This window comes from Drosophila mauritiana, chromosome X (assembly GCF_004382145.1).
Source record: "Drosophila mauritiana strain mau12 chromosome X, ASM438214v1, whole genome shotgun sequence".
NCBI lineage: Eukaryota > Metazoa > Arthropoda > Insecta > Diptera > Drosophilidae > Drosophila > Drosophila mauritiana.
In genome coordinates, this window is record NC_046672.1 from 15349732 (window position 1) to 15362358 (window position 12627).

General features: G+C 43.7%; 1 protein-coding gene across 1 annotated transcript; it reads left to right on the top strand.

Moving 5' to 3' along the window:
• Positions 1 to 11364: 11364 nt before the first annotated feature.
• LOC117147867 (probable isoaspartyl peptidase/L-asparaginase CG7860) lies at positions 11365 to 12627 on the top strand. The gene has a single exon (XM_033314944.1). The coding sequence runs from the start codon at positions 11459 to 11461 to the stop codon at positions 12455 to 12457; it is 999 nt and encodes a 332-aa protein (XP_033170835.1). The 5' UTR covers positions 11365 to 11458; the 3' UTR covers positions 12458 to 12627.

Genomic DNA, 12627 nt, shown 5'->3' on the forward strand with positions numbered 1-12627 from the left:
GCCAGGCGACAGCTGAAGTACGAGTGGCAAAAAGGACAAAAAGGACAACCGGGACATTTTAACCATGTCCTTGTGGAGCCCCTCTGACAAATGACAAATGCAGTGGACTTAATTACATCTCCGCAATCTCAGTCATCCCGGAGAGAAACCCTCCACTTGCCATCAACGGGTTTTGGCATCCGTTTTCACTTTCAGGCCCAGTTCGCCCACAACCCAGTTGCCATTTGCCAATTCCCACCTCCCAGTGCCATTTCCCATTTGCCATTTCCCAGCGCCCAGGTGCGAAGCGGTAGCGTTGGGTGGGCGGAAAAGCCAGTGGAGAGAGGACACCTGTTGCATCTTGCATTTCAAACGAGTGCAACGCTGACTAATTGCTGCTTGTTAACAGGCCCAGCCAAAAGGGGTAATTGCGGAAAATTGAGACTCTGAAATGGCGGAAAGGGGAGTAGAAGATGGAGGCTCTGGCCTTGGAACATGCCACTCGATTGGCGGCGAACCCCCACCAATATTCCCAGGAAATCAACAACAAAACACAGCCATCATTATGTCGTTCTCTCAAATGCTGTAAGGGGATATCACTGCCAGAGAAGTATGAAAGTTTCTGCGGACTTCAAGCAAATTAACTTCAGTTTTATGGTGAATTTAATCGATATATCCTAACCAGTGAACAGTTATGCAATTTATATACTATTTAAGTTCTTTAAGAGTTCCTGGCCCGGCTGCAAAAGCGAAGGGCGATGCCAAGTTTTCTCGTGGCTGCACCTTGGCGCATCCTAATTACAGGACGCTTTGATCAAAGTTTTCCCTTGATTTTCCAGCTAATCAAAGGGGCCCGTCAAAGCCATTTGCATTCGCTCAGAAGGGCCTTAATGTGACAAGGGACTGAAGCAAATGCAATCCACAGATTGCCACGTTTACAACGTTGAATGCGGCTATCTAGTGTGGAGCCCAACCAAATCAGTAACTTTAAATTCACAAGACTTTGCCCACTTGTTGTTTAAAATGTGCGGAAACAGGCGACTTCGTTGGTGGCCCCACCTGTTGGCTACCGAGTGTCGAGTCCTGTCTACTGGTAATTTAATTTATACGCTGCCACGCCCCCGCGCGCTGACCCGCCCATTGACGCGGATATTCTATAATGCTGACTTGTGCAGTCGCAGCTGGAGCTACTGGTAAACAAAATGTATTCTAATTACGGACCTGCAGCGACAAATGTCCTTGGCCCACTCACTGCGCCACCGGGCCACCGAGGCACTCAGCACCACACCCCATCAATTGGCATCATGCAGCTTATTTATTTACGACGCACTTGCGCCACTCCACCTCAGGTGGTGGTGTCCTCTGCAGCGACTACTACCTTCCACTACCGGGAACTAGTACTATCTGTGTCATGTGCATTCGCCAGATTCAGATGCACAGTTCTTCTTCGAACAGAATAATAACTAATTGCTCTTGTTTAAGAGAAGTATAACCAAGCTGCAAACTGGGATAACCAACTAAAAGTAAATCACTTCGATGGCATGGCCCAATCCGTATCCGGCCTGCTCCATCCTCACTGTCCAAGGGTTAGGGCCTCCTACATAACTTTGCTTTAATGCAGTTTCAAAAGTCGACGAAAGATATCCGAAATAAAGCAATGGCCACCTGGTTTTGATGGGTGGATGACAAGCCTGGAGCTTGGAGACTTACGCCTGAAGGTGCTTGGGAGTGCATGTTGGATTTTTACGACGCCATTGGGTGTGTCATAAAGCGACGCGGATGCAGGATGCCTCCTTGAGTTTTTCCTTTGACAATTTCTCTCACTGCTTGGTGTTGAAATATTTAAGGGGACTCGTGAATTTGCTCAATAAAAATTCAACTTTCTTGCCACTTACATTCGCACACACACACACACATACCAAACGCATACGCACACATACGAGCACATCTTCAACTTTCTGGCCACGCTGCGTATACGTAATGCGTCGCAAAGTATGCTATAAATTTTGAAAATTCAGCAGCTCAACCGCTCCACCGCCCCCCAATCGCAGTAATTACGGGCCACGCCCCTTTCGCATACGCCCCCATTGACAGCTCGCAGGCAAAAGCGATATCGCGTGGGCGTGGCGCAGTGGGCGTGGCTGGTATCGTTTTGATCAAAATGAGTTAAATTCCATTTTCATTCGCACACACGCAGCTCAGTATGCAAATATGCGATACATTCCGTCTCGCTCACCGCTCCATCGTGCCGTCCCTCTCCATTTCTCCGGCTTTTTCTCTGTGTGCCAGAGAAATGTGACCGCATTTCGGTGGCCAACTCCCGTGGGGCCATTAAATCAATAGACAAAGACATTAAAGCGAATATTCAACAGATTGTCGAAACATTTCCCACGAGACGGCGCCATTTATGGGTGCATAAACATATATTATGATCCGAATATTGATACCCTGTCACATATTTGGCACTTCCGAATGGCTATTGAATATTACTTGCTTCCAAGTCGTTTGTGCAGTGTAAATTGTTTTTGCGAATGCAAACGTTAAGTGTTTCCCATCGAAGTTGTGGCTTTGAGTGGGTTATCTTTTGTGAAATTCTGTTAAAAAAAACTGAATTATGCTAGCAATTTTTGGATATCCCACTTAATATCTTAAATATTACACTTTAAATAGCTGAATATTGATTTCGCTGGCAATCGCTAAAGTTTTCGCATTCCACTCGACAGTATTCATATTTTACATGAAAGTTCGAAAATCTCGAAATGAATCCTTGAATCCTTGCCACAAGAGTTTTATTACAACCGCATGTGTAAACGGGCATGCAGAGGCACATGATATATGGATATATATCTGTAGATTTAATCGAAATACTTAGCCGGATGCCTTGAATGCGCCCATTCAATCCAAATCGTTGTAGTTATCAATCAAAAAGGATCCCCTTTTTGCGCGCCACTGTCTGCGTTATAAGTTATATATAATTTCTGAATGAGTTTGCGATGATTTTATTGTTTTCGCCTTGCGAAGGCCACCAGCGAAATCACTTAAAGTTCTGCTACTCGGATGGCCAAAAGCCAAGAGCAGTGGCAAAGCCAAAGGCGAAGGCGAAGGCATTAGGGTCAAGGCTGTCCTGCCATGAACTGCCCCACCTACTGACCCCTGACCCCCGTACTTGTGTGTGCGTAGTCCAGAAAACGCTTCTTAATTTCCTGCTTCGAAATTAATGCCAATGATTTGTTTGGCGCAACCCAAAAATGTGAGCCCACCTGATGGCCTGGCAATTATCCTTGGTATCCGGTTCCTTTGAAAGGTAGTCCCTATTTTTTTTTTTTTTTTTGGGCTTGTTTGGCCACCTGCCAGGCGGCGAATGCAACACAAACAATTAACATGCCCCCTTCATTAGCATGAAAAATTAACCCACAAGCGGTACACAAAAATACATAGATACACTGGGCGAAAATAGTAGATACTTAGATATATAGATACATACACTGGGCGACAATAATAGATACATAGTTACATATTATATACTTATTAAAATGCAAATTATAATTGTTATTGAGTAAAATTCAACTCTAGTAAGTTCTTGAATATATTTTCTCTCTGTGCAAATTAGATCGAGTTGATGTGTATGCCAATTTCTCGCAGTGCAACTATATAAACTGAAAATGGACGCAAAGGAGTGCGTAGATGTGAATGGATTCCAAGTCGCAGACCGGCGCAATTTGAGCTCGCCCACTGACAATGCGATGGAGTAGGTCCGGACACCCACCTGACCAGGTGAAAGTACAGTTTGATGGGGCAGGTGGGTGGGTGGTTGGTTTGGGAGGAGGGGTCAGAGGAGCGTGCGGAGAGGGGGAAGCGGGATGATGGCCGAAGGACATTGAAAGCGGCGTAATGCGTGCGTGGCCACAAACGTGGGCTCAACATTTATTATGGACAGCTGCCCGTATTGTCCCTCGCCAATTTGGCCGGCTCCTTCGTCCTTCGTCCTTTTTCCTTTTCCCATTACTGCTCCCCCTTCCCCCCTACCCACCTACACCTTCCTAGCTGCAACACGATTTTTCCAATTGCTGTATTGTTGAGTGATTGAGCATTTGATTGTTCGTATGTAAATTAAAGAAAAGCGGATCAAGGTTTAGTCAAGAGTTTAGCAAATTAAAGCCACTATGTCTTGTGGAATATTAATACTAAATCTCGAATCGCATTTGAAAGTGGAATCGATTTGGCAATAGCTTTGCTAATGCCCTCTATAAATTCCGTCACTTAAAGCTGTCAAGCGGTAATTGTTTTTTCAAAAAACGGAAACGTATAAATTGATAACAATTAAGGTAGCTCTCACTCGGTTCTTCCAATTAAAATATTAATAATTACAAGGATGCATGTGCTGTGTAAATCCCCTTAATTGTCGACCGTAATATTCATCGCGATGCCCAAGCCGAGATTTTCCGTAAATTTTCCAACTTCCTGCTCCGCGGTGAAAGTGGTTAAATTTGGAGGGGATGCGGCGGTTGCAGGTGGGCGGTGCGGATTAAGATGGAGCTGGGTAGCAAATTAATTCTGAAATCCAATCGGAACGCAGTGCACGCACATAAAAAACAAAAAACACTCGCCCCAAAGAACCGAAAACCGAAGCGAAACAAAACGAAACGAAAAGCGTATCAAACCGAATAAAAAGAGTGTAACAAATGGGGGGCAGGAGAAAGCGAAACTTTCTGCCCGTGGGTTGGGGAAATTCTGATGGGGGGTTTCGATAGGGGGTTTGTTATAATTCTGTAGCTGCCGCATGCTGCAAGTTCAAGGTCAACGCCGCGGGGCAGCCAGACACGAGCGTCGTCGCTAGCGTTATGGCAGCCGCACTGCTGGATCGGCGCACTATATAGCACATATAGAAGGATAAACTGATAGAAGGATATGGCCAATCCCAATTCCCATCACTCAGCCAAATGACGGATGCGACTCGATGTGACTTTGTAAAAGCGGAGCAGCATGCAAATCGATTCGCAGCCAAGCCACAGTAACCAACATTCCACATAAGATATATAGATACATAGATATATAGATATAAAGATACATAGATATAAAGATACATAGATAGCCACGACTGTGCAAATTCTAAAGAATTCGCTTAATATTTTATATAGCTTTATTTTCTATATCTATTTGTCTATATAGCTTCAAACACATCATTTAACTTTCCAACTTTCCGTTCAGCTTAAGAGTCCCAAAGTTCCTAAGTGCCAACATACCTGCAATTGAATTTGATACCCCTTGCTGGGTACTGTCACATGAACTGAAAACAAGAAAAGGATGGCGGTGGAAGGGGGAGTGAGGCGGACAGCCGCGATAATGAAACACAAACTCTCGTCTCAAGAGCCAAAAACTGAAACTGACAATCGAGTGAAATGTGAACGAAGTGGGCGCAGTGGGCGGGGCTGATGCGTGTGTGTGTGTGTGGGCACACACAGGCAAACACAAACACACACACATAGAAAGCCGCAACAAATTTCGGGAGTAAGAGCTAATAAATATGTGCACAGAAAGAAAAGCTGTGTGAATTCACAAAGGAATTTGCAAGGATATTCAAAAACCAATATATATATATATATATATATATATATTTAGATATTTAGATACTTTGTAAAACTTTACTTTGCTTATAAAACTTAATCATTTCAATACTTTTTCTGCCTTTGCAGAGAGGACAATTGAGCGACAGGCGCTGAAGGATCAGGGATGCGGCGGATTTGGGAAAGGGAATGGAAGGGCTGCGGTACAAAAAGGGGAGTGACCCGAGGACGTGGGCAATCAAATTTCCACCAAGGCAACACATAGCACATAAAAAGCCAAGTGTTTGATGTCCTTTGTCCAATGTTGCTCCTGTTGGTTTTTACTTTTCGTCGGCGGTTGGTCCTGTGCGAAAGTTTTCGCAAAAATGCGGCGTTTATGCGGCGGAAATAACTAAAATAGCTCATCTAAAATTGCATTGCAAAATATTTAAATAAATATTTAAAATAAATAAATAAATAAATAAATAATAAATAAAAAAGACTTGCAACCGCAATTGAATTGAATTCACCTCTGAAAATGTGTGGCATTGATTTTTGAAATGCGAAGAGTGTTGTAACTTTGAATACTGTGTTGCATGAACCGCATGAGTTGCAGTGGACACAGCAACTGGACACGTAGGTACATATACACTTATATGGAGCCTGGAGTCAGGCCATTCTGCGTCGCAAAATACTATATCACTGCCCCGCCCCCTTAGCGCCACATACCGCCGCCCCTTTTTGGGGAGTTTCATCAACTTTGTTCCCCAGTTGCCGCTGTCTTTGCTGGCGGTAAAACCATGTAAACAGCCGCAGAGAGAGTTCATTGCCACCCACCGCACCACCCACAACCACCCACCCAGCAGGACACACACCCCCACCCCTGTTGCTTGTCATTTGCTGCTTCATATTTCTTCATTGCCATAATGAAGCCCAAAACAGAAGGCAAAACAGGGCAAACTGCAATAACAAGGGGAAAAACCAAAAAAAAAGGAGAAAAAAGGATAAAAAAGGACATCCAGCGGGCAAAGTAACACGTATATTAATCGCAATTGCAAAAGTTATTTGTTACCCCCTGCGATTTACAAGGGATTTCCCCGGGGAAATGGAAACAGCACACAAAACTCGAGTCCAAGAAAAACTTTCTGTGGCACTGAATGTTGGGAAAATTGTTTATTTACCCCTTGCAACGCTATTGAATATTCACTCTATTGAAATGGTTATATGTATGTCTACTTTTGTGCACATTGTTAAAGGTTTAAATACATCAAGGACACAGCAACGCACTTCATTAACCAAATACTCAAGCCAAAATCAGCCCAAAGTATATTGAAATTGAATTAGTTAGTCGTGGTAGATTGAATAGAATTAAGGAAGCTATCTATTGGCAGCAGATTCCAGCACAAAAGTTTCCAAGGCGAGGGAAAACTTTATCATTTCCCATTATGTTCCAATTACACTGCACTCCATATATTTGTAACAGATATATTCATGAAAAATGTGCATAAATTAAAATATCACAATTGAAAGATACTTTATCTACTTATAAGTAATTTATTTATTACATCTAAAAGATAGCTAAATCTCTGTTTTTCGAGTGTAGGCCAGCTTTAATTGTTATCAGCCAAGTCCAGGCCAGCAATAAACGCATAGATGAGGTCAATTCCCAACAATCGATAAAAGTGGGCCAAATAGAATGTATATAGTACTATATAGATATATTCAAATTGCTGCAGTCGCTGAATGGGCAAGTTGCGAGTTGCCAATGGCGCAAGGAAATTAAGTTATAACACGCAATTTGGCCCAAACAAACTTGGGAATGAGACGTCGATAAATTCAATTATCTGGCACTGGATAAACAGATAATATCCACTGTGCTGAGCCGTCGATCGCCTGCGGTTTATTCTAAATTAATTTTCAAGTGGCCGCCTCGAACGGAAAAGACCGAAAGACGTGAAATCAAAGTCAAGTTGAAATCTACGTTGGGCGGAGGGGGTGTCGTTCGGACGGGAAAAACAATGCGAAATAGATGGCCAAAAGGGAGCTGACAATTTAATTTGCCAGCCAGGATGTTCAAAGGACGCAGGACAACGACCTTGCCAAGTGTCCAAGTGTAACCGATACGGCAACGTGGATTACAATCCATTCCTTCTGAATCCATTAGGAATCAAAACCGAGCGAAAATTCGCCACACAATCAAGAGTTTAATTGGGGAAGTTACTCGGTGCGGCACTGCGAGAAATAAGTGGCAAGTGTTCAATTAAACATGTGAATATTGGTATCTTAAAATCTTAAATTCTAAATAAAACAATTTAAGCGAATATGGTTAGTTTTTAAACCTTTATTCATAGCCCAATTGTTATTCTTTGGCTTCATCAATTATATTTATAATAAATTGTTATTAAATTTATAGAGCTATAGGTGTATATATCTTTTCTAGATTTTAGTCAAATTTTGAACAGTCTATAAAAAACCAGTTCGTTTGAAAAACGGTCTTAATTGGAAAATGAATTGAGCCGAGAAAGGTGTTTTCAGCAGCTTGGTTCCTCGGGAAATGCCAGAGACAGCAAATTATCCGCTTTCCCACTGGATGGATGGTGGTGCTGACTTGGAAGGTGGTTGTTGGTGGGTGGGTGGGTTAAGTGGATGGAAATGGAATGGCAGCCGTTGAATGGCAGCCGTAAGCCGCAACAAAAGAGGCTCTCTGGCGTCTTTGTCGCCATTGTCAATGTCACTCCGGTTGCGATTTCCGATTTCCTTGCCCTCAAGGAATCGACAGGTGGATCTCAGGTGTTGCGACCTTGATCCCTGACGTTACTTTGGTCATCTACGCGTGGAGCGATGGTCGTCCTTTGGATGTGGATTCTCCAATCAGACAATGACATCATCACATCAGGCTCATGCTTCAATGCCAACGCAATTATTATCGTAGCATACTTTTCAGCTGCGACTTGAGCCGGAAATGTGTAGTTATCCTGTTGCTAAAATATATTATACCAAATTGATTTTTATATTTAGAATTTAAACTAAATAATTAATTATATTTACTGATTGAAGTGAGCCAATATATTTGCAGATAGAAATTATGTCGAAAATGTACCAATTTTGCATTAACTAATCGGATTTTGTTGCACGCAATTAAAAACACATTAGAGTAAATTATAGTTAAAACCAAATTGCTCGCATGTATGTGTATGTGTATGTAATACTGTGGCGCCGCATATTTTGTTGTGAACAATAAAATGCGTTAATTCGAGGGGTTTGCTTCAGCGAAAAGCCAATTTAATTGTGGCATTCGCCACACTTGTATTAATTTGAATTTTCGAATATTAAATGAAGTCTCCGCATGCAGTTGTAAAAATTCATTGAAGAGGATTGAAGTATCTGCTCGACATTTAAGCTTAATCCGGTAATGAGCCAAGTGGCACTCCATAAACCCGCACACCTGTGCATCCCCATCCGCATTAGTATCCACATTCCCATCCATATCCCCATCCCTATCCATATATGCAACCTTTCTGTTATGAGCATTTCACACCCAATTAGATCGCTAAGGCCAGAAGGTACGTCAACTATTACCCCGGATCCTTTCCCTTATCCTTTCGCAGCCCGCTGGACGAGAAGAGTTCATTGGGGGCAATAATGGCGTTGATAATGACTATGGTTGCGATGATGGGGGTCATGTGCGGACGACGACTGACACACAACCCATCGCTGCTCGAATCGTTAACAATTTCTGACATTTTGATTTATAAATTCCAAACCAACCCAACCAACCCCACCCCTTCCCAAAGTCCAACGCCCATTTCAGCGCGTCTATTGTTCCTGCAGCTGTTTCTTTGGCCTTTTTTGCGAGCTCCTCGCCGCTGCACAAAGTGAAATTTACGTTTGATCCCCAAACGATTGGGGCGGGGGCTTTTCGCTGGAAAATTGGCAGCGGCAAAGAAAAAAAAAAAACAAATGGCAGCGGGGTAAATGGCTGGAGAGGATGGCCAAAATTGCTTCATTCAGGCCCCCCAGAGAAATGGGAGAAATTATAACGAGTAGAGGGGGTCAGAGTTCAAGCAAAGCCATGCTCACGGTTCGATGCCATAAAATGTTATTATGCACTCGAGTGTGCACCGAATATTCCGATGTACTGGCGCGGGAATCCCCGGCCATATAAACCAGTTCACGGGAACCCCACGCACCACCACCAAGATTCAAGTGGCTCAAACAATCGAGCAGTGCTTTTAAATCCACACCAGCACTCCTCTTCTGTAAAATATGAGAAATATGTATATAATATGATATTAATTTAAGCATATAGTAATATATTAGTAATATAAAATTTTATTAATTTAAAGCAAGCAATCTAAACACGCACAATATCTAATTTAAGTTAGAAAACATCTAGTAAATTGATCTTTTGTTGCTTGTGACACCACCAACAGAGGGCGCCACCAGCGTCACCACCAGTAGATGGCGCCGCCACAACTGCCGTCGAGTGTTTTGATTAAACATTTTGCTTTAATTGCTTCATCATCATTGCGGCCATGGGGGTGGTTGGTTGCACTATGGGAAATGTAGCCCTTTTTTTGGCCAAAAAAAGTCGGTCGATTAAGATAATATTAAATATAAAATGCATTTATAATTGACTAATGTTTAGTTCTGCATAAATAAGAACTATAAATATATTTGGCCAAAAAAGTGATCAAATTTTCCATAGTGGCTTGGTGGTGCAGGGTGAACTGTGGGTGGTATGGCGGTTGGGTGGTGTCATGCCCCTCAGGGTGGTGCACTCCATGTGCGTGCTTGACTGTGGTGCGCTGGTGAAGTGACGCGTGCGGCGGGCAAAGACCATTGAACTTTAACATGTCACTGGGAATGGGAATGGATGGCGATGGTGATGAATATGACATGGCCAATGGCCACGAAATTAACCATTCACCATTGAATGGTGTGGAAAATAGTGGTATTTTTAGAAAGAACCAACACATCTGTTGGGGAATTACTGTGTTCGGATAATTGATTGATTGTAAGCTCCATGAGAATTTCGATCTGAAACAATTGATTAAAACAGCTGAAGAGTGCGTATTTGTGCAGAGTAATATTTGTTTTTCCATTCCTCGAGCCTTTCCATAAACATTGCCAACAAGTTTAGCCTGTTTTGCAAAGAGATTCGTAAGAGTCGGATGCCACAACAAGATACATATGTATCTGCACCTCTACCCATACAGACCCTTATCTATCTGCTGGTTCACACGCCCATTATAATATATATAATATTTAAACGGCACGAACAACCTGATTAGTCGCCTTATCACACAGTGCATGTGAGAGAAAAAAAAAACAAAAACCAAGCGGCAGAGAGCTACATAAATGATTAAAGTCGAAACGCGAATACCCTTACGCCTTTTGGGTTGCACACTGTTGATACAAGTGTGAAAAATACTATACCATATTAATAATTTATAATTTATTGTTTCTTGGTTTGTACAATTTCCTGATAAATAAACTATATATAATAAGCATACTAAATTGAAATGCATTTTTCAGATAAGAAAGACCACAAAACCACCGAAAACGAAAGCTTTTACCATAATTGTCATATTTTTCAAATAAAGAACTGACCAATTATATACCCTAACCATTAACATAAAATATAATCAATCAATAAAATATAATATTTAAAGCAATTTCATACAAATCTAATACAGATTTTAATATCACTTACCTTGCCATTGGAAAATAAATCAAAAGTGTATTTAAAATCACTTCAGTTGCTAATGGACTCCTTGAGCAGGGCATTGTCTTTGCCAACAAAGGAGCCAGAGCCATAAAGACAAAGAGAGTATAAAACAATTCCCCAGCAATCGGAGCACCAGACATCAGCTGCTCGAGCTGCCTGCCACATCTCCATAAAATCTCCGCAGCTGACGGCGAATATCTTCGAAATGCCACGCCCAGTTCTGCTCATCCACGGTGGAGCCGGTGATATATCGGACTCCAGGATAGCGGGCAAGTTCGCGGGCATTAAGCAGGCCCTGCGCTCCGCCTGGGGGCTACTGAGTCCGGACAATGGCAGCGGCGGAGGCAGTGCCCTGGACGCCGTGGAGGCGGCGGTGCGCAGCATGGAGCTGGACGAGAACTTCAACGCCGGCTACGGCTCCTGCCTGAACACCAATGGCCAGGTGGAAATGGAGGCCAGTTTGATGGAGGGTCGCGATTTGCGAGCCGGCTGCATAACCCTGCTGCAGGATGTGATGCACCCGATTACAGTGGCGCGTCGCCTGATGGAGAAGCAGCGGCACACCTTCCTTGGCGGCGCAGCGGCCCAGGAGCTTGCACTGGCCACGGGCAGCGAGCGACTGCAGCCGGGAGCACTGGTCACCGAGGGCGCTCGCTTCACGCTGAAGGAATTCCAGGATCAGATGACCCAGGGCAAGGATCCCTTCTTTGCCCGCACGGAACTGGCCGAGGACAAGCCGGTGCCGAAAACGGATCCCAGTGGCGAAACAGTCGGTGCAGTGGCCATGGACGCATCGGGCCAAATTGTGGTAGGCACCTCCACCGGCGGCATCACCGGCAAGTGGCCGGGTCGCATTGGGGACACACCCATTCTGGGCAGCGGCACCTATGCGGATAACTGCCGTGGAGGCGTCTCCACCACCGGACACGGCGAGACCCTCATGCGTTACAATCTGGCCCAGCGCATTCTGGCCGCCATGGAGTACCAGGGACTGTCCGCCCAGGCCGCCGCCGACAAGGAGTGCCGCGAGATGACCAAACGGCTGGGTGGCACTGGCGGCGCCATCGTGGTTGGCCACTCCGGTGACCTGGGCATCAGTTTCACGTCGCGTCGCATGGCGTGGGGATATGTCCAGGATGGCACCATCTTTTACGGCATCGAGGGTCAGGTGGTGCACCAGGAGCCGTTCACAGTTTCCACGTAACTAAATTCGGAGTACCTATCCAAGGATTTATGAAATATTCCGGTATTAAAGAATCCTCTAAACTTCAGAAAGTTAATCCATAAATAAATTTTACTTGTTTCAATAAGAAGCACAAGCATTTGTTTTAAATAGTTAGTTCATTTGATCAAAAGAATATATAAATAAATTAA